Genomic DNA, 22,888 nt, shown 5'->3' with positions numbered 1-22,888 from the left:
AGGGCTCATTTCCCTAGACGTGCAACAGGATGGGCGCCAGCCTCCCTCAGCACTGACTCATCGCTTATGGACTCTCACTATGTGACAGGAGCTGGGCTGGGCCCTTTACAGCCACATTTCTCATCTTCAAAGAGCCCCATGGTGGACAGGAGTCCACCTCTGGAAAATGAAGAATCTTACCAGTTGAATTGCTTCCCAGTCATTCCACTCTCCCCCCAGCCGCAGGTGCCAGTTCATCCTGGGAACCCCACACCAAGATACCAACAGCGGTGTCTATCCACAAGCAGGGCCCCTCCCAGCCCAGAGCATGCTGGACGAGGTGACGGGGACAGAAAACCGGGCGGGAAGGACGGTTCTTCACAGCAGTTGTCCTGGGCAGCCAGGGCACGACGCTGCTCAGAGGGAAGAGGTGTTCAGGCTGCTTCTTCAGCAGAGGGGCCCAGAGTCTTTGGGAGATGCTCCACGACTGACCACCAAAACCCCAGACAGGTCTCACTCTGGAGCTGGGCAGGAACCACTTCCAGCTTAGCCACCAGGTGACACTGGGCTCGCCCATGAGTCAGATCAGACCAATCGTTCCTAGACTGTGGCTGGGATCCTGCACTGGGGATGTTCTTGGGCGGCATTCCAAGGGGAAAGCAAGCCCCACGAAGCTGATGGCCTGTCAAGCAGGATGGCAGGGGGGCGGGGGGGGGGCGGAGGTGCACATCTCTCACCTTGATTCTGTGCTGGATGTAAGTCAACTGCAGACCGGAAGTAAGGTTTTTCGTAGGCTTGGACCACCTGGCTCCACAGATCCCTAGATGACTGCCTGCACGCCTGGGCTAAATAAGCACTGGTCTGGGTTTTGCTCTGTTTTCTTACCTGCATGCAGGACAGGAGGGCCTTCTGCTGACGTTTGCTACAGCCCTGACCTTGCTCTGTGAGAGGTGGGGTCTTGTTCTCTACTCTGGCTGCACGGGAAAAGGCGCAGAACCCTAATGCTCTCAGAGTAGTTCAGGAGGATCAGAAAACAGCCAGCCCCAGCGGGCAGAGGCTGGTCCTTTAAGACTCAAGAGATATGTGGTGCTCTGACACTGCTTTGGCTGGTTCCCTCCCTTCATACCTGACTTGACGGGAGCTCAAATATTCAGAGAATGTGGAGAGAGGGATTGCAGCGGGAGAAAAAAAAAAAAAAACACCCAACAACAACAAAACCCCAACCCTCTTCAAGCTTGAGGTGACAGAAGTCACCCGGAAAGGGAGTTTCAGAACCTGGCAAGCATGAGCAGAGCCCTCTCCAGCCACTAGGTGCTTTTGGAAGGCTTGGGGACTAACACATTCTGTCTCACTTTTCCCTCCACATCTTTGCCTGAAGATTCCAGGCCTCAGGGCAGATGTGAGTTTACTCTCTAGAGGCGACCCCTCCACCCAGCACATGGAGCCTCAGAGTGCCCGGGGTAGCCCTGGCCAGGAAAGCTGCTCCTCACCCCCACTCTAGCCTGGACTCGAATCACCCGGAGCCCTTGAGAGCCCAACGCGGAAACGATCCACTGGCCGGTGGGGCTGCCGGGGCCCCAGGGAGGAAGCCTGGGCAGCGTCTCTGATTCTGTGTTTATCTTAACCAGACTCCAAGCTTCCCAATGATGCTAATGGCTCCTGGGCAAACGCCGCCTTCCGGCTGGCTCCCCCAGCCAGTTATCTGCCTCATGCTGTGTGGAACATTGCCTTAAGACAAATGAAAGGACTAAACGGATGACCTCAAAGCTGGGCCATCAAACAGGCAAAAAGGACTGGTGGAGATGAGGAGAAAGACGAAGGCGGGAAAGCAGGGATCCGGAGCCGAGGCTAGGGCGTGAGGGGGCCTCCAGCCACCCTACCCACAGGATGCTTCAGCTGCTGTCAGGATCGGCTGCATGATACACAGGGCCCAGAGCAAAGCAAAATTCGGGCCCCAGGCCCAGAACTTGTTAAGAATATCAGGATGGGGAGGCACGGCATGCACCAAGCGTGGGGCCCCTTTGAGGGCCCTCAGGGGCTGCATGCTCTCACTCCCCTGGGAAGCCGGCCCTGCCTCCCGGGGTGGAAAAGAGCCCTGCTGCTAAGTGGCAGCAGGTGACTCGGGGGTTGCAAGGCCTTTCGGCTCCTGACTTACTCCCTCTCTGCCGATGACCACAGACTGCTGGGAGGGGAGGGCAGGAGATTGAAGGTGCTTAAGGTTCTCCTTGGGGGGCTCCCAGTAGTACACCCCAAAAATCGCAGAAGGGGAATGATGTCCTCAGCTCCCCCCTCATTCACCCTCTGCACATTCCTCAGGGCCTGGCCTTGCTCTGCCCTTGCTCATGACCTCTTTCTCGTCCACTGAGTAGGGAGTGGGCCCGGCAGTGGCGTCGGAGCCGATCCAGCCCTCACAACAGGAGGGCGGGCTGCCCAGGGTCAATACCATCTTCTCCTCAGCTCAGCCCACACTGCCCTCCGGGGCCTGCTTCCTGTCTTCTTTCGAGCCACCGCCTGCCCCTCCAAACCAACGCTGTGTCTCTCCACAAAAGTTGGGATGGGTGGAGGAAAAAGGGGTAGTGTCCTGGGGATGCAGATGCCCCTTTGCTAGAGGACTGCCTCACATGTAGTAGGAGGTTTCCGGGCCTGGTGCCCCTCCCCGACCCACACAAGGCGGCATCTGCAGCTCACTAAACACACCTTCGGGCCTTGCTGGTGGCTCAGATGGTGAATAATCTGCCTGCAATGCAGGAGACCTGGATTCAATCCCTGGGTTGGGAAGATCCCCTGGAGAAGGGAATGGCAACCCACTCCAGTTACCTGAAGAATCCCATGGACAGAGGAGCCTGGAGGGCTACAGTCATAGGGTCACAAAGAGTCAGACACGACTGAGCCACTAAGCATACACACACACAAACACACCTTCTCTCAGGACTGTTGAGATTCTCCAGGCAACTCCTGGCTCCTTAAATCCCTCCCTACCCGCCCTCAACACTTTCAGCCACCAGGGATTTTTCACAAGCATGGGTACAGAGGCAAAGGACTCCGCTAACCCCTAGGCAGCTCAGAGACCCCTTTCCCCAGAAGCCCTTCCTCTGTTTGAGCAGGGTGCTCCCAAGGTGCTCTGGGCACACCTGCTCCCCACTTCTGCTCTGGGTGAGTATAACCCTCCAGAGACCCAGGAGCCCCTGCACCTGGCCCCACCAGATACTCAGCCAGTGCTTGCTGAGAGGGTCCCCGGAGAGGTCATCACCATTAGTGAGGCCTGCAGCTGTGAGGGGTCCCCCATGGCTCAGCAGGAGGGCGACCACATCCAACATCACCCATCAGGAACCTGGTCAAAATCGCTCAAAGCGAGATGAAGTTGCAGGCCTCTGCGGGCTCTGCTCCCCTCCTAACAGCCCCAGCGGAGCCTGCACTGTCTCCGACAAGCAGGCCTCTTCAAGACAGCTCCTCACAACCCCACTTCGTCCACGGCAGCCGGCCTTTCTGCAGCTTCCCTTCCCGCTGGCCCTGCCAGGCCTGCAGCGTTTCCGCCCTGCAGATTCTCTGTACTCCCCCCTTCCACCTCGAGTCTGTCCAAAGTCCTCTTTCTCTGAGGCAGGCCACAGCATTGGATTTTGTTTCCAGAAGGCACACAACCTAGGTCTTGGAGCTAGAATGATCCCTTGCTCTGCCGCTTCCCAGCTGCAGCTGTGAGCAAGTCTTTGAACCTCTCCTGCCTCAGTGTTCTCATCTGTAAACTGGGCATGATAACCTCCCACTGGCCACCCCACCAGGTTAGAGAGAGAACTGAAGAAGCGGTAACATATATACATGGGTGCTCTGTATACGGTCATTGAACAGGTGAACCTTAGATGTTCACTTTGTACTTCTGTGTACAAGCTTTTATCTTTCTTTCCTTTTTTTAAAAAATTGAATGGTTTTCTCCTCCGAGGCGTAAGAGACTGGCAAAAAATCCATCGGGCACTTCTAGAGGGTCAATCATTGCCAGTGGCAAGAAGATGAGCTAATTGTGTGATTAATTGCTTACAACGCTTCCCTTTGGATGTTCGAGGCAGCTGGGAACCCGCAGGGAGGCTCCCATGGCCTCCGAGCTCCATGACTCAGGGACAGCAGAGGTGGCCAGCGCCCAGGTGTCTTGACAGCAGTTTCTGGTTCAGAAAGTCAGTAACATTGCTAAAAAGAGAAAGAAGAGCTTCCCAAAGAACCCCATTTCACACATGTGTAACTCTGCTAGGCTCCAGTGAAGAAAATAATAAACAGTGGGCCTGCTGAACGGATTTCATTTTGTACTGGGGTTTACACCCTCTCCTTAACCCCTTTCTCACCTGAGTTGTTCCCTTAATATGCTACCGTCTCCTCCAGCACTTCCCTTTTCATTTAAGTAGATCACCTGGCTAATTTTTATTTTCAGATAATTATAAAGAGTATCCTTTTTTTTTTTTTTCCCTGAGTGAAAGAGATGAAGGGAAATCTCTAAAATATCAGAAAAGGGAAATTATCTCTGTATCCCATGTCTCTCCAAAGCAATACTGCCAAAATCCTTTGCCTTGCTGCACACGTGTACATACAAGTATGCCTGTGTATATGTGTGTTGGTTAGTGATGATAACCTGGCTTGTCTGGGAAAAGAGGCAGAGAAATCACCTATTAAATGCCTAACATGTCACTAGGTACCATGCTAATATTTCATGTAATCCTCACTCACTACATGCATCCAGTTATCACCATTATGCAAATGGTGAAACATGTTCAGAGAGGTTAAGTAACTTGCCCAAGGTCACACAGCTTCCTGGTGTGCTCCAAGGATCTTGTTTTGTTTCAGCCAACAGGATAACTGGGCCCCCATCGTCTCTCCTCCAGTTAAAAAATAGTCTCGGATAAACAGCAAGTGCTTTGTCAGAAGAGTGACCTTTCAGATGGAGTGGGTCTGAATAAAGACCTGCCTTGCCCTCCTTTCCAAGCTGTTCCCAGAACAGCCTCCCTGACACTGCGGGAAGGCAGTGACAAAGCACTGAGAGCGGGTGAAGACGCCCCTGCCCCGGGAGGTTCGCTCTGTGTCAGTGCCTTTGTCCTGCTCTTGCAGAAGTCTGAGAGAAAAGCATTGAGTTGTCCTTGTTTGGAAAAAATGCGTTTTTCTTCTTTCTTTTCTTCTTTTGGTCTTTCTAAAAAAGCAGCTTGGGTTTCCCTAGTGATCATTCTTTCCTCCGCTGGGGAAAAGCCTGTGCTTCTCCCAGGCTGCAGAGCTGAGGCCAGCCAACTTTGTTCATTGTATTCGCCCTGGCAGAGCCTGCCTGTGACGGCAGCTGGGTGCAGGCCCAGGCAGGTAGGGGCCCCTGGCTCAATAGCTCCGTCCCGAAGCCCTGGTTAGAAACCTGGCTGGGGCCAAAAGCGAAACCTGCCCCTGCCAAAGGGAGCCGGGAGCCTGGAGGGGAGGAGGGAAGGCCTTTCAAAACCTAGACACCAAGGATCGGAAAAATGAAGCCCAAGGACTTGGCAGGGCAGGTAGCTCCGGCTAAAAATAAGGATCTGGATTTGAAGACTAACCATCTTCCTCCTTTAACAAACAAGAAAACTCCCCTAAAAGCCAAACGCAAAAACACTTTTTGAGAAAGATCCGAGTAGTGCTGAGTTTAATCTGTACCCCGCTCCCGCCCCTACATGATGTTCCCACATGCTGGGTGGTTCAGAACACCTTTCACAGGGGCTGTGCCTGGCATGCCCTTTCCTCACCTGTCCTGCAAAAAACCCACAGCAGAGGGTGAGAATCACACTGAGGGGTGGGGTGGGTGGAGCACCTCCCCCAGAACCAACGGCTGCTCTAGGGCTGGAGAACGAGAACAGCCGGTCCTCACCAGCCTCAGCAGGCCCGGACCCCCTGGTTCCTGTGCACTCGAGAGGTGGGCTCTGGCTCCGTGTTCTCAGGGGGAGTGCTCTGTCCTCCCCACTCCTGGTCAGTTTCGAGGGCTGCTCTGCTCTGGGTCTGGAGGGCAGGAGCTGCTCAGGACCCAGGGCTCCCGACGGGAGTGTGCAGCTTGGCCTGGCCCTCTCTGAGGGATGTCCACCTCAGTCGGTCAGCTCCTAGTGGCATGTTCTAGCCAAAGCCAGGAAAACCCTGAGCAGTGGCCCAGCTGTTCTCTCCTGAGCAATGGCCTTTGTCTTGTTGCAACCGGAAGCCCAGATTCGGGGAAAAGGGTAGTACCTGGTGTGGCACACAGGGGTCGGCCCTCACGGCCACTCTCCCTCCTCGACCATCACCCAGAGTCCCTGCCTGACAAGGCTGCCCAGGCCCAGCTGGCCAGGGCAGGTCCCAGCGAGCACTTCCTAACACCTGCAGGCAGGATCAAGGCCCCACAGGCACACGCGGCTGCCCCAGATGCCTGTGCGCCCTCCTTGCCTACACTCAGGCTCCTCACCGCCCTCTCTGATTCCCCTGGGCCATCTTCTCGTCCCACAACTGCTCCAGCCCCAGGTCCTCGCCCATGCAGGTGCTCTGCCTGCAAAGCTTTCTGTCCTCCTTTCCTTGATCCACATTTGACCTGTGGCTCTAGCCGACAGTGCTAGAATCTGTGAGCCGGCCCTATCTTCTCCATAAAGCTTAGACCAGCGACACACCATTCCAGGAAGCCTCCTCCTAGCAGGATAGGTTTTGAGAGCTTCTTTGAGAGGGATTCTTTTGGGCTGTACTTTGTCTCCCATCAGAGGGTATGCTTCTGGAGAACCGGGAGTGTGTCCTCTCATTGCTAGATGCGCCCCAGGCTGGACAGAGTGGAGTACGATACAACCAGCCATGTGACGGATGAGCAAAGTTTACAGACCCAGCCACACGGCAAGGGCTGAGGCTCTGCTATATCCCACCTCTTAGGAACTACATGCACGCGTGCTAAGTCGCTTCAGTAGTGTCCGATTCTTTGCAGCCCTATGGACTGTAGCCCGCCAAGCTCCTCTGTCCATGGGATACTCCAGGCAAGAATACTGGAGTGGGTTGCAGTGCCCTCCGCCACGGGATCTTCCTGACCCAGGGATCGAACCTGCGTCTCCTGTGGCTCCTGCACTGAAGGCAGATTCTTTACCACTGAGCCACTGGGGAAGTCCCATAGGACCTGAAACAGATCTAAACCAGCTCCTACCTCTTTACACTCACATGCTTGAGCTTGGATCTTTCCAGAGACATCTCCAGGGGGCATACTTATGGGGATTTCCTGTCCAATCTGCCTGGGGTTCACTACACACCGCCAGGCTCCAGCACAGCGGAGCCGGACCCAGGGGCCTTTTCACACACACTCATCAGGGTCTGGAGGATGTTCTTTCACTCTGGTTCATGAAGAAAGCACTCTACGAATAATTCTTTCAGATCCCCCTCCTCCCCTCTTCCTAACTTTACAGGAGCTGGCAATCAAGGGGCTTACAATCTTGCCAAATCAGCCTTTTTTTTGTTGTTGTTACCCAGGAATGGAGGTATCCTTCACCCAAAATGGAAATGCTCCGAACACTCCCTACCAGGCAGCCCCAGCAAATGCTCCATCTCTGATTGAGAAGGTCACGGGCTTGGCTCCTCCTTCCTCCTCCCTCCTGGACTTCATCCTCTTAAGAACTAAAAATAATGGAGCGCTAGAGGAAAGAGGCAAGACGGGGAGGGGGAAGCAGCTGAAAGCATAGGAAATGCTTTGGTGCGCAGGGGCCTAGCCCACCTCTTCCACCAGGAGTCTGTGGGGCCGCAGAAGCAGAGGCCTGGGGGAGCCAACAATTGCAGGAAGCAGGGAGTGGTCAGGGGGCCGGGGAAGAGCCCTGGGGGTGGGGGTAGCAGCTTCTAGCAGCTGACTTCCTAGTGGACAAAGCTCACAGGACAGAAAGGTTCAGCCTTTCCTCTGGGAAAGGGCACCCGGGGCCCTGCCCAGCTGGTGGGGGCCGCCCCGCAACACACAGGTCCCTTCCCTCCCGTCGCCTCGTCCACCCCTCCCCAGAGATTTTATTTTTACTTTGGTTAAAATGCAAAAAACAAGGCCAAGTTGCAGAGGGTGGAAATTTACTGAGGTCTTTACTGGTCAACAGACAATTGGCACTGAAGGCTGAGTACCCCCAGTGCCCCTCCCAGAGCCACTTCCTCACAGGGACCAGTCAGGACAACCACAGCTCCAACAGACCTCCTTCAGCCCAGACCCTCCTTCTCAGCTTCTGGGCAGGCAGTGGCAAAAGAATCCTCCTGCCAACGCGGGAGACACAGGAGATGCTAGTTTGATCCCTGGGTGGAGAAGATCCCCTGGAGGAGGAAATGGCAACCCACTCCAGTACTCTTCCCCAGAAAATCCCATGGACAGAGGAGGTGGGGGGCTACAGTCCATGGGGTTGCAAAGAGTCAGATATGACTGAGCATGCGTGCATGTGTGCTCGAGTGTTTACTACAGCTAGACACAATGCTAAATGCTTTGTAAGTATTACGTATACATAATACAAGTATCTCAACCTGTCACCTAGGTCATTTCATTAGCCCATTTTACAGATGGGGAAACTGAGAAACAGATTAAGCAACTTGCCCAAGAACGCAACTTGCCCAATTACAAATGGTAACTGGCAAAGCTAAGATTTGAACCCAGGCAGTCTGGCTTCAGGGTCCAAGCTGGCCATCCCTCTGCTAGGCTGCTTCATTGGTCATCTGTAACATGTACCATTATAGCCAGATAACCCCAGGTTTAGATCCTGTTATTCCTGGCTGGTGGTATTAGGCAAGTTACCAAACCTCTCTGAGCTTCAGTTTCCTCCTTATTTTTGAAATGGGAATACCACCTACCTGGCAGGGTTATTTTCAGGATTAAAGTCTCTCTATGCAGTGCCTGCTACAGAAGAAGCGCTCAGTAGAGGTGAGTACTGCAAACCTCTCATGTGTCCGGTCTGGTCTGTAAGCCTCCTGAGGACAGGAGCCCGTCCATGGGATGAAGCACATGGAAGGGGGTTCTGCACTGGCTCAGCAGGGTCTGATCACCTCCTTCTCTACCCCAGCCCTGGCCTTCGGAGGCCACCTTTCCAAGAGGAAAGTGCAGAGGATGAAGGCCACAGACATCAGGCAGCGGGTCCCCAGAAACAGATCGACTCTTTCCTTAAGCAGAGACTTCCTGGAAGTCCAGAACTCCCAGGGGCCCTTCTAGGATGGGTATGAGAGGCAGCCTTGCCCAGCAACTACCAGCAGTTCCTCTATTTACTGGTGACCCTCCCCTCTCACCACCCCAGTCTTCCCCCAGGGACCCAAGGTGTGAAAGAAGTCACTCTGCCTGTTGCCAGGCAACAGGCTCCAGGCAGCTCTGACAGGTGGCCCACTGGAAACAGACTTCTTCTCCCCATGCTTTGTTGTCGTTCACTTGCTGAGTCGTGTTTGACTCTTTGCAACCCATGGACTAAAGCACGCCAGGCTCCCCTGTTCTTCACTATCTCCCAGAGTTTGCTCAGATTCATGTCCATTGAGTCAATGATGCCATCTAACCATCTCATCCTCTGTTGCCCCCTTCTCCTTTCCGCGTGCTACGTCGCTTCAGTCACGTCTGACTCTGTGTGACCCTGTGGCCTGTAGCCTATCAGGCTCCTCTGTCCATGGGATTTCTCCAGGCAAAAACACTGAAGTGGATTGCCATGCCCTCCTCCAGGGGACCTTCCCAATCCAGGGATCGCACCCAAGTCTCTGACGTCTGTCTTCTGCATTGGCAGGTGGGTTCTTTACCATGAGCGCCACCTGGGAAGCCCCTTCTCCTTTCTAGAAGATGACATTTAAAAGGCCAGGAATCGGAAAGGAAGTTTTCTGCAAAATGTGGAAGAATGGAGAATGTCCTCTTCTCTTCCTCCAGTGCTCACAAGCAGAACAGCACTGCTTATGGAAACAAGCTTCTCCTGTGTTAGCAGCTCAGAGATTCCCTGTATTCTCTCAAAGATGCTCTGAGACTGAAATCTTCTGGTTATAAACTTAAGAACCTGAGGATCCTACTGTGTACATAGTATTACTAGAAGAGACAAGAACTCCTCACTCCTCAGCTTGATAAAAGTTTTCTTCTCTAGGGAAGAACATTCACAAATTAAAAACTACTGTTTAAGTAGTTTCTGAGACCCCAGGAAGCACTTGTAAGGGTGTTGGTCAAAAGGGGATATTCTGGACTGATGCCAAAGTCAGATTTTGGGGGAACTCCCACCAAAGGCATTTCTAACAAGGAAACTTTTCAGGAAGAGCGTGAATACCACATGAGAACAAATCATGTGCAGTATCAAATATTTAGCTATATTTAGAAAATATTTCCAAGCAAGACACATGGCTGCAATTCATGTTTCTAACAGATGACGCTGATTTGCCTGTGGCTGAGCGGCGCTCAGCAAATAGGAAGGCGGGCTTGCAGAGGCTCGGAACCCGACTGCGGCGGCCCTGCCCAACAGAGCTGAGGCAGAGCTCTGAGTCACCCAGCCTCCCTCTCCCAACCAGGGCTGTTCTGGGTAGAGGCCTGTCTCAGTGAGGCGGTCATGCATCTGTTCACGTGCAGACTGCTGGAGGCACAGGAAATGGGTTGCCAGAAAGACACACCAGTGAACCCCCAAGTATGAGCAAGACTTGTCAGCTATCAGAGTGCAGCTGTCCCCCGGGTCATCCTGACGTCTGTCGGTATGTGTGATTTTCATAAACAGATTGACTCATCACCCATCCCCATGCCTCTCTGTCAACTGGGGCCCTGAGTGCTTACTTAGCACTTTACTGCATAGCAGGAGCCTCCCAGGGCACCTTTCATTCCCTGAGCAGCTCCCAGGGGCCAAGAGGTTCATCCAGGCTTGGATCCCAATCAGGGGACAGACCTGGGGCTCCTGCCCTAACTCCCATCCCTGGCAGCCCTTGCATCCCTCACATGCCCAACTTCAGGGGGGTCTCCCACACACCCCACAATTGTTTCCTTCACTTTTCTGCTTTAGGCTACAATGCATTAACATTTATCTCACACTGAAGTATTTTACAGCAGCTCTTGGGATAATTAAGTCACACAGGGAACGGATCCTAACACCATGTTGGGGATCTCCTGTGTGAAGACACGGGCAGTTGGTGATGGACAGGGAAACCTGGTGTGCTGGAGTCCATGGGGTTCCAAAGAGTCGGACACGACTGAGCGACTGAACTGAACTGAAAGCCGGCTTCTGCCACAGTCTCTCCCAGCTTCTCCCTCAGATTACAGAGGAGCCAACCCACAACCCAGCACCAGCACCTGCATATAGATGGTGAAGGGTTTTCTATACAAGGGACACCCCACCCTCTGCCTCAAAGCTTGAGCTACAAAAGTCCCCCTTCTTGCCCACATGGCTTATGGAATGCTTCTGATTCCCTTAGATGTGTTTCCAGCCCCTTCCAACTAAGTCGGGGGAAGTGAAAGGTTATTGAGAGATGCAAGTGGGTTGTCTGGAAAACGTATTCTCAGATGGCAGAAGCTGAGAAACAGGCTTAAGGACCGAGGGTCCTTCCAGCCAGCGGGCCTGAGCCAAAGCAACCAGAGAGACCCTTGGAAGACTGGCTGCTCCAGACAGACTGGGCTTAGGTCTCGCCAAATTCTAAGCCTCTGGGCACAGGGAAAAGGCAGGAGTTGAGAAAGCGCTCGGTCTGCCAATCCATGCCAAGTGCAAACCTCCTTTGCACTGTCCACCTGCCATGTGCCGGGAGCCCAGCAGCTGAGCTGGGAGCCCGGACTAGGCGTGAGAGCCTCCCTCCCGGGTAAACACAGCCGCAGGGACTCTGTCCCAGAGAGGGGGGCACTCCGGAGTCTCATGGTGACCCTGGCCCTGTCACAGGCTCTGCCTCCACCCCAGGTCCCTGGGGACCGCCCACATTTGGGAACTGTAACATAACTTCTAGGGAACAGAACCAGCTGGCTCATCTATCCCCCTCAATTTTCGATGCTATTATTAGGGCACATCTGTCTCCGAGTGAGGTCACCAAGGAAAAACCCAAATGGAGAAAATATTTTCAAGCCGCCGTCATTTCAATCTTTGGAAGAGGAAGCGAGGCAATAAACTGCCAGAGAACCCCAGAATTCACGGTGACCCAAGAGGAAAATGGAAAGTATTTGCCCTGGGAATGCAAGCAGATGAGCTATTTACAGGGTGCTTGGCCAGCAGGGCGCGGATGGACCGGCAGCTCCTGGGACGGTTTCCTCTTCCCCAACTTCCCAAACCCTTGGCTGGGGAAGTCAGGCGGCGGAGTTCCCCCTCAGCTCCAAACCAGACCCAGAGGAAAGCCACTGAGCGGCCGGAGGACGCAGGACCGAGCCTCCAGCCAGTGGCCAGCACACTCGCTTTCTTTGCCAACAATTTGTTTTGTTCGAAACCAGTTGCCAACATTTAAAAATCAGGACATTTCACACAAACATCCAGATTTCCAGCATTCTTTGAAATACTGTGCTTCACACTGCGCCCCCACCCTCCCCCCCCGCAATCGGGGGTGATGACCGTCTGTGGGCCGGAGCTAAACTACACACCTTGAGATGGACCTTCTGTCACCTGTCACCGGGTGTTCACCTGCATTACCTGCCTGGCCTCCGACAGCGTTCAAGCTGAGTTTCTGGATGACAGACGAAGGGGATCAGGCTCCAAGGATGCCTTAGACCTCAACTGGTTGTAAAAGCACTACTCACTGCCACGTAACACGGTCAAGTCACCTACCCCCCTGAGTTTCTTCTCCATCTGCAGACAGTGCACAGGACCACCCTGCCTCTCGGACTGTCGGGAGGATGATGTGGGAGAACAAGGGGAATGCTTTCAACACTTGCCCACCCCACAGGCAAGGTGAGACATGGCCATTTAGGTCTAAAGGATAAAACACTCAAAGAAAGGTGCCCTCTCTGATTAGATTAGTAGCCAGGGAGAGGGAGGCAAGAAGTGGCTCAGTGGTTACTTAGGGAAGCTGAAGGAGAACCCAGCACTTCTGAGCCACACAACCAGGCCCAGTCTCCTCAACCAGAGAGGTGGGACATCACGGGGTCATGGCTGAACAGAACAGGCTCTGATGGGCTTCAAATCAGAGCAGAATTTAGAACTAGGGGTGCCCGGCACTTGGGACCGCCAGTTGTGGCCCAGCCTTGGGGAGGAGACGCTCACCATGGCATCACCACAGTGGGTCAGGAGAAACCTTAATGTCTTAGCCACAAAACCTAACACTCAAAATGCTAGGGGAATCCAGAAAAGGGGGGATGGATATATGTATAGCCGATTCACTTTGCTGTACAGCAGAAACCAATACAACTTCGTAAAGCTTTTGAACTGTGGTGATGGAGAAGACTCTTGAGAGTCCCATGGACTGCAAGGAGATCCAACCAGTCAATCCTAAAGGAAATCAGTCCTGAATATTCATTGGAAGGGCTGATGCTGAAGCTGAAACTCCAATACTTTGGCCACCTGATGCGAAGAACTGACTCACTGGAAAAGGCCCTGATGCTGGGAAAGATTGAAGGTGGGAGGAGAAGGGGATGATAGCGGATGAGATGCTTGGATGGCATCACCGACTCAATGGACATGAGTCTGAGTCAGCTCCGAGAATTGGTGATGGATGGGGAAGCCTGGAGTGCTGCAGTCCATGGGGTCACAAAGAGTTGGACACAACTGAGTGACTGAACTGAAATGAAAGCAACTATATTCCGATTAAGTATGGGCTTCCCTGGTGGCTCAAACGGTAAAGAATCCACCTGCAGTGCAGGAGATCTGGGTTCAATCCCTGGGTTGGGAGGACCCCCTGGAGAAGGAAATGGCTACCCACTCCAGTATTTTTGCCTGAAGAATCCATAGACAGAGAAGCCTGGTGGGCTACAGTCCATGGGATCACAAAAAGTCAGACACGACTCAGTAACTAACACACACATAGTACTCTGATAAAAATTTTTAAAAAAAGAATGCTAGGAGAAACCAGAGGGTCCTATGGCCTCTGAGTATTTCCCAGGGCAGTGGCAGGGGCACTTTTAGGTATAGGCCCACACCAGAGCCAATGGAGAAGGCAATGGCACCCCACTCCAGTACTCTTGCCTGGAAAATCCCATGGATGGAGGAGCCTGGTAGGCTGCAGTCCATGGGGTTGCTAGGAGTCGGACACGACTGAGCGACTTCACTTTGAGTTTTCACTTTCATGCACTGGAGGAGGAAATGGCAACCCACTCCAGTGTTCTTGCCTGGAGAATCCCAGGGACCGGGGAGCCTGGTGGGCTGCTGTCTATGGGGTCGCACAGAGTCGGACACGACTGAAGCGACTTAGCAGCAGCAGCAGAGCCAAAGCTCCTGCCCAACCTCTCTCTTCCCCTAAATCTGGTGAAAATAAGAATAAAATGATGAACTGGATGGAAGAGGGCCAGCCACCAAGGGGCTTCTCCTGGATAAGGAGAGGTATGAGCGATAAATGCCTTGGTCTCATGTCCACCCTGCAGTCCTCCCGAAGGCGATGCACGAAGCACAGGCTGTCTGCAGGGAAGGCTGGGGAGAGACCGGCTATGAAATGAGAAGAGCAGGGACCACCAGATGGGATCCTGTGGCCAGAGCGCCTATGGCTGGGGGCTGGGGACGCCAAGGTGACCAAGCCACCCAATCAGGGTGCCTCCCCCAAAGCCAGAGGCTCTCAGAGGCCAGAGCCCAATTGCTCACTGCTCCCAAGACAACCAGCTCCTTCAGAGAGCATCAGGAAGACAGGAGTCCCACTGTTTGCCCACATACCTCACTGGTTTCCTGGTGGCTGGGGGCTGAAGGGGCTTTGGGCAGAGTCCTGCCCTGACACCCGTTCAGCAGGCCTGACAGGAACTAATGAGGATCACAAACCATGTGGAAGACCTGGGGATCTCCCCTCAGGGGAGCTAAGGAGACTCTGGCGCAGATGGTCCAAGGCCCCCGAGTTTATCTCCCTGACAGCTCTCCCATCCTCATCTGCACCACCCTGTGCTCCTCCCATCTTACCTGGATTAGACGGCCTTCCCTTTCTCCAGGTGTGCCTTCCTCCAATTCCCGCTCCGCATCTCTTTCTACAATGTAAAGCTCATCTCGCCAATTTCAGCAGACCCCTGCCTGCTTTAAACCCTCAACAGCTTCCCCAAAGTCTTCAGAACAGAGACCAAACTCCTTCAGAGGGGCTCTTGAGAGCTCTGGCCCAGCCATGTCCCTCCACCCCCTGTGCTGAAGAAGAAAATCTGACCTTTCCGCCAAGACACATAATGTGGCTTCATGCTTCTGAGCCTTTCATGCTGCTCCCTCTGGCTGGAGAGCCACCCTCCTGACTTGCCCAGAGAGCTGGTCTCCATTCTCTCAAAGCCTGCTCACTCATCATCTCCTCTCTGCCCTTCCCCACACCACATGTCCCCTTGCCCAACACATGCAGAAGCTCATCGCTTCCTTCCCTGGAGAACTGCTCCTCCACACCCTGCATGTTCATTTGTGGCTCCCTTTAGAACAAAATCAAATTATCTGGTTGTACCATGGGTGTCACTCAAACTACAGCGAGCAATCCGTGAGGTCAGCAAACAGCTGAAACCCTAGGCCCTAAAGCATGACCCTCCCAGAGTCAAGAAGTAATCAATGCCCGTTACACTAAAGGCCTAGTGCCCTCCTGGACTCAGAGGCTGCTTGGGAAGGCAAGAGTCTTCTCCTCCAGAAGCCCCAGTCCTCACTGTGGAGTCTGGCTGAAAGCTGTGATTCCTGAAGCAGAAGGAGGAGCTTCACACACACCCAGAAGTCAAGAACCAGAGGCAGCAGCCTCTAAGGCCTTCATAAGGTCCTGCCCCCAGGGCCAGCCCCTCCAGGAGCACCCCAGGCCCAGAACCCAGACAGGTCACCCTGAGCAGGCTCCCTGGCCTCTCCCATCCCCATCAGAGGCTGGTCCAGGCTGCACACAACTCCCAGAAGGGGTTGGCTTCCTCCCACAGACCCAGGGCACGGCTGGCCAGGGACTTGGACACAAAAGGAAGGCGGAGCCCCTAAAGGCACCTTGTGTGAACCCTAAACCCTTTAGGAGCCCCTAAGGAAATGGCAACCCACTCCAGTGTTCTTGCCTGGAGAATCCCAGGGATGGGGGAGCCTGGTAGGCTGCCGTCTATGGGGTTGCACAGAGTCGGACACGACTGAAGCAACTTAGCAGCAGCAGCAAAGGCGCCTAAAGTTCACCTTGTGGACGCTGGAGCAAGAAGCAGCTAGAGTTCAGGCCACTCTGTGCAGGTCCCTCACTGCAAAGAATGCCCAGAGGGGGGGGACCTGCCCAGACCACAAGCTCAACAGAGAAGAATCCAGATTTCTACAAACCCAGGTCAAAGCTGGTTCCACAAGTGTGCCACCTCTTTGTCGGCTGTCCTCTCCAGAAACTTCTATCCTGACTGAGAGCAAACAGTCGCACTCTGCTCTCTCCTTGGCCCTGTCCCGACAAAAACAGCCTCCACTCACCTCCCCTGCTTATGAAATCCAAAATCCCGTGATCCCTCCTGCCTATTCCTCCTCGTTTTGTCCTCTACCACCCAGGACAGTTTGTACCCATTCCAATTCAGCAAGGTACACCAATCCTTATACTATGTCCTAGGTTCAGTGCTGAGTTCTTTATGGGGGATAAAAAATTACATTAGAGTGTAGAAAATGTTGGCGATTTTACGGAGGTGCAGATAGGGGCTATAGGAAGTTAGCTTAGTTGGGAATCAGGGGAAATACATTAAGGAAGCTCTACAGGAAAGGTGGCATTTAAGCTACATCCTGGAAGATGAGGATGGTGCAGAGGGCGTGTGTGTGTTTCAGGTAAGATTTCAGCCCTGGGAAAAACATAAGCAAAACAGAGAAATAAAAGCACATTCAGAACAGCAAGCAGGTTAGCTCACCACCAAGCCCAGGCGAAGGGGGGCAGTTTGCCTCAGAGGTAAGCAATTAAGAGGGTTAACGGTCTGCTGGGAAATTTACAACAATAATAAAACTGATCAGCTTTTTATTATCACCACAAGCTGGCAATTCTGATTGAACATATTCCTAACCTAACATTTTGTCTAATTCCTCCAAGCCTCTTATCTAACTCTAAACAATTGAGCACATGACTTTAATTTTTAATAACATATGTAAGCTTCAAATTCACAGCTTTATTACTTATCCTTTACCGTCTGAGCCACCAAGCAAGCACCAAAAATACTGGAGTGGGTAGCCATTCCCTTCTCCAGGGGATCGACCTGACCCAGGGGATCGACCTGACCCAGGGGATCGAACCTGGGTCTTCCACACTGCAGGCAGATTCTTCACTGTCTGAGCCACCAGGGAAGCCCATTACTTATCCTAATAAATTTACTGTTTTCTACACAGAAGTTGGCTTCCCTGACATTCTGTTAAGACCACTTGTGGATTTTTTTTTTTTTTTAATGTTTAAATTTTTTCAAAAGCAGAGACATACAATCAACCCCAAAGAAAGACAGATAAGGACAGTGTTACAGTTTCTGGATTTACTGTGAAATGGGAAATTGGTGAATTTCTGCCAAACATACCTTTATGTTTAAGATTTTTTTCCTACTTGTATACCTGACATTTCAATTGAAAAAACTTTCAAAATTAAAATGAATAAAAAATTCTTTACAACTAACTACAAGCGAAGACAGATGGAGAAATCTGGCTCTGTCTACCTAACATGAATATGCAAAGGAGGGTCAGTTTTTATGAAGTCTGACAAATTTATATGAGCCTCAGAAATAGAAGACTTCCCCGGTGGCTCAGCGGTTAAAATATCCACCCGTCAGTGTAGGAGATGAGGGTTCAATCCCTGGGTTGGGAAGATCCCCTGAAGAAGGAAATGGCAACCCACTCCAGTATTCTTGCCTGGGAAATACCAGAGACAGAGGAGCCTGGCGGGTTACAGTCCATGGGGTCGCAAAAGAGTCGGACATGACTCAGCAACTAAACAACAACAACAGAAATAGGAGCTATAATGTTATTAGTCATTACAGCTACAGACCAATATGTAAGTGCAAATTTTCCCCTGTTCCCAAAGGATGCATTACTATCTTTAACAAGGATTAAATCCACTACTCATCTCTGCCTCTACCCCCCGACCCACAACCACCAGCACCACCACAGTTTTTATTGACTGGCATGATCATATGTACAAAATTCAATAGTAGAAAAGTTTTATTGTCTGCAAATCTTTCCTGGCCGTTTTCATTATTTATTTCTTTATCATCACTGAAAATAATTTTGTCATACAGAAGAGTGTTTAAAAAAAAAATCCATGCCACATGCCAAATATGCTAGATATGCCACTGGTTCAGCTTTCTGACAAGATGGTTTCAAGAGGAGAAGAGAAGGTGAGGCTTTGGGAGAGGAGAACCAAGCCAAGATCACTAAGACCTGGACTGCCGGGCTAATGAACTCGGACTACGGTCTCCAGGGAAATGGGCAGAAACGACAGAGGAAATTAACAGAGCTTTGACTATCCCAAATGTAAGACTTCCAAGTATTAAGAGCAAAGCAACCCCCAAATGTAAGTAAAAGTCAAACTGGGAATAATATTTTACAGAATACATTATGATGGAAGGGTTAACACATTCTGTACATAAAGAACTCACAGAAATAGGTGAAAAAAACCTCTAAGATGCCAATAGATAACATGGCAACATAAACTCAACCAACACATAATGAAAAAAACAATATAAGATTTCCCTATTAAGTCAGTAAAAAACAGAGACATAATCAATACAAGTGCTTGTGAGGAGCAGTGCACAGTGGGAGGCTGCTGGAGACACCCCAGGTGTATAGGACCTCGAGGGAAATCAGTTCACAAATATGTTTTAAAGGCCATAAAAATGTCTGAAGCTTTCATTAGTTATTCTACCTCTGGAAATCTACTTAAGGAAATACTCTAAAATATGGAAAAACTTACAAGCACAAAGATGTTAATTAAGCCATTGTTTATTTAACAATAGCATTGAAAATAACTCAAGATCTAACAATAGAGGAATGATTAAATAAATTAGGGGTACGTCCTTGGGATTCATCATTCCGTGTTGAACAATAACAGTTAGAAGGTAACATGGAAAATTTGGTATAGTGTTAAATGGTGGCAGGGGGGAAAGCAGAATAGTCTATGAAGATTGTGCATAATTAAAAGGCCAGGAGGAAATACATGAATGTATATGAATAGTTATATTAATATGCATTTCTGCATAAAGTTTATATTGACTTCCATAAACCTATTTAAGCCTTTGTTCTGATTTCTTAGTTATTTATTATATTCTATTGTACTACATATAAGCTTGTAAGCATCCTCAAACCTCTTCGAATTAAGATGAAATACAGGGACTCACCTGTTGATCCAGTGGTTAAGAATCCACCTTGCCATTCAGGGAACACTGGTTCGATCCCTGGACAGGGAACTAAGATCCCATATACCTTGGGGTCTGGGCAGGGAACTAAGATCCCATATACCTTGGGGCAGCTAAGTTGCTCCCAAGGCAACCCCCAACTAAGACCTGATGCAGCTAAATAAATAAAATTTTTAAAAAGAAGATGGAATATAAATTAACCAGTTAATTAATAATCAACAAATCAATAGACTTAGTTAAAATTTTAGGGTTATGATGATAGTAGGGTTATAGGTTCTTTTACTTTATTCCTAAAATGTCTGTGATACAGTTAGTTGGCTTTTACAATTTTAAAAATGTACAGATCACAAGCAAGCTAAGTCGTGTCTGACTCTTTGCGACCCCATGGACTGCAGCCCTCCAGGCTTCCTCTGTCCATAGGATTCTCCAGGCAAGAATACTAGAATGGGTTGCCACGCCCTTCTCCAGGGGATCCTCTCAATTCAGGGATCAAACCCCCGTCTCACGTCTCCTGCATTGGCAGACAGGTTCTTTACCACTAGCACCACTTGGGAAGCCCAGATGTCTCTCTCTCACACACACACACACACGTGACATGCATACCCTGCTGTTCTGTCTCCTCCAGCACCTTCAGTGCTTCTCCTTGCATTTGATCCAAGAACACAGCCGCCTCCAAAATGCTCCTTCATCTGAGGGAGAAGCAGCCTTCCTTCCCCTCTGGGCAGGCTCCTCAAGGTCCAGACTGGACACTGTTCCCTGAATGGGGCCCCATGGAACTCTGGAAGCCCAGGAACATCAGAGGAGGATAACAGCTAGAATAACAGAGTGAGTGGCCTTTCCAATACTCAGAACAGTAGTGAGGGACAGAGTTACGTGTGACTCCCTCCCACAGAGACGAGAGCAAGATGGTTCGAGCAGGACCGTGAGGGTCATTTTTGTACCCCTTGCTACAAACACGGTGCCCAATCAAGAGCTCAATAAATGCTGCTGCTGGTGGGTTCATTTCCCTGCTGGCCTTTGAACAAATATTTATAGAGTATCTGCCACATGCTGTGTCCGAGGCACAGCGGCTACAGCAGTGAACACAGCAAAGCCCCTCCCTTCCCAGTGGAAAAAGGCATAAATATATAAATGGTACATCATATAAATAAATACCGGGTACATCGGATGGCAGTGAGTGTTTTGAAGAAAGATAAAGGGAGGCAGAGGAAAGGGTGTGGCTCAGGGCAGGGGGAGGGCTTGCTATCTGGGCTGGGCGCTCAGGGAAGGCCTTCCTGCAGGAAGTGAGGAGCTGAGCCCTGCACGCGGCCTGGTCCTGGCCAAGGTCAAGAGAGCAGCCCAGTTCAGGGGCCTGAGACACAGTGTGCTGGGCAGGATCAAAGGTCAGCAAGAGCTACAAGCGCCCGAATGGAACGAGCACAGGGGGGTGGGAAGAAACAAACAGGCCCATTGGGGCAGCGCTCCTCAGGCTGCCTTGAGGATCTTGGCTTCTATTTGAGAGATATGGGAAGGCAGTGGGGGTTCTGGGAGAGGAGCATTGTGATCAGCTTTGGGTTTTAAAGATCTCATTCAGCCTGTGTGAAGACAGACCTGGGGAACAGAAAGCAGGGCAGAGAGATCAGTTTTGAGGTTGTGTGATTGTCCAGGTAAGAGAGGAAGATGGATTAAAAAACAAACACCCAACAGCTCTCTGCTTTGGACCATGACTGTTTTACCTCTGGGTGTGAGAGCACGACTCTTTCACATGCCCACTCCAGCCTGGAGGTGAGATCCCTGTTCACAGGAGGTGCTTGCAAAGGCCTTGGGATCCTGACAACATGAAAACAGGAAGGAATTCTGGACCAGAGATAAGCACCTGTCTGTGGGCTGGTGAGGAGTGCTGCCCTGGGTGTGCCTCTGTGGGAGGTGAAAGGAATTTTAGGTTTGATGAAGGGGTGTAGATATCCCTGGTGACTCAGATGGTAAAGTGTCTGTCTACAATGCAGGAGACCCGGGTTCAAACCCTAGGTCGGGAAGATCTCCTGGAGAAGGAAATGGGAACCCACTCCAGTATTCTTGCCTAGAAAAATCCCATGGACAGAGGAGCCTGGTAGGCTACAGTCCATGGGGTCGCAAAGAGTCGGACACGACTGAGCGACTTCACTTTCACTTTGTAGATATCTCGCTCCAGACTGCAGCTCCTAATGAGAGGTGTGAACTCAGGCAGACAAACAGGAAGACGGTCTGGGGGACAGAGCTTGCATTTGGTTTCTGTCCCCCAATTCCAGTGATCAGAAATACCCACTACCCTCAGAACACTGGTCCTTCCTAACCAGAAACCTGCTTCTGACAAGTGGAGAACATGGAGAACGTGCTTTAAATTGTGCCAAGTGTATGGCAAGAATGTTTTTCTAGATATTCCTGTTTTTAAAAAGGGAAGCACTGGAGCAATTGTGAAAACACCTTCAGTCTTGCTGAGGAGTAGGGATGGCATGAAGAAGACCAACACAGAGACCTCGGCGGTCTAAACACAGTCAAAGGAACTGTGACTCCAGCCAACTCCCAACCTGTAGCCAGAGTCTCAACTCTTACCTATCAAGGGATTCTTCTAAATTCTCAAGATGTATGGAAATTTTGATAGATCTTTGGTACCTATAGAGTACAGAATATAGCACAGCATAGATTGATACATAATGCACATCATATACATGAGATGTATGTCATATATTTCTACTTCTTGGCCTTTCGGCTTTTTTATCTATTTTTTTATCTATCTGCACAAAGTGGGAAATGTTACAAGCCTGTGTGCAATTTAAGTTTCTATATCTGGATTGTCCTGCAAACCCGCCAGAGTTGCAGGAAGCTCCTGCTTGTTCTGCCGAGATCGCTCTTCCAGATAGGCTCAGAGACCTGCTCTTTTATTGTTCTGTTTAATAATGCATAAAGATTAAGCACAAATTCACAAAGAGTGGTTTTACTTTTTCCCCTTCTTTGGCTCAGTCACTGCATAATTGGAGGACAGAGTCAGGAGGTTTTATGGTTCACACATGCCTCAAGCTCACCCACATGCCACTCCACCTCAGCTGCCGCCCTCCAAAGTTGGCGTGATCAGGCCTACATCACAAGCATTTTCTGGGGGTGGGATTCCATGGTCTTCAAGGTTCTACAAAGGACTGGGGTGGATTCAGAAGTTCTTGTACCAAGTGTATGGCAAACCAGCAATAATAAATATACATTTTAAGTATTAGTTTAAAAATATCTAAAATCAACAGCCCCTCTTCAAACATCTTACTCATTCTTTACTGATCCTTTCCTTATATCCCCCACACTCTTTTCATTTCTCTAGAATCCCTACTTGCTTCCTTTTCATCATTACCTAACCACCAAGTCCTGCTCTGCTCCCCTGAAAGTCTTCAAAAAAAACCCTGCAGGGTTTGTTCCTTTTCATTCCTAGCAACCTGATGCAGCGTGCTCCCCCCAACTCCTGATAATTAACCGCTCCATATTCCTACTAGGTGGAAGGCCAACCCAGTTTCCTCCAAAACGAAGCAGGATGACAAAGCACCTCGGGAGACCTGCAGTTGACCTGCATGTGGGTTTTCTGTACTCCCCAAGCCCTGT

At 51.0% G+C, this 22,888-nt stretch overlaps 1 protein-coding gene across 4 annotated transcripts in view; it reads right to left on the bottom strand.

Moving 5' to 3' along the window:
• ITPKB (inositol-trisphosphate 3-kinase B) overlaps positions 1-22,888 on the bottom strand; it is a 105,037-nt gene that overhangs the window by 18,801 nt on the left and 63,348 nt on the right. The window contains exon 1 of one of the 4 annotated variants that reach the window (XM_086345073.1): positions 181-276. The exons of the other annotated variants lie outside the window; for them this stretch is intronic. Coding sequence (XP_086201199.1) covers positions 181-237 — 57 coding nt within the window. The 5' untranslated portion in view covers positions 238-276. Of the gene's footprint in view, positions 1-180; positions 277-22,888 lie in introns of those variants that run through there. 4 annotated transcript variants of the gene reach the window in all.

The sequence above is a fragment of the Bos grunniens genome, chromosome 16 (assembly GCF_055505025.1).
Source record: "Bos grunniens cultivar Pamir isolate PY7600 chromosome 16, Bosgru_T2T1.0, whole genome shotgun sequence".
Lineage (NCBI taxonomy): Eukaryota > Metazoa > Chordata > Mammalia > Artiodactyla > Bovidae > Bos > Bos grunniens.
Note: the sequence above shows the minus strand (reverse complement) of the source record. Positions and strands in the feature narration are given on the sequence as shown.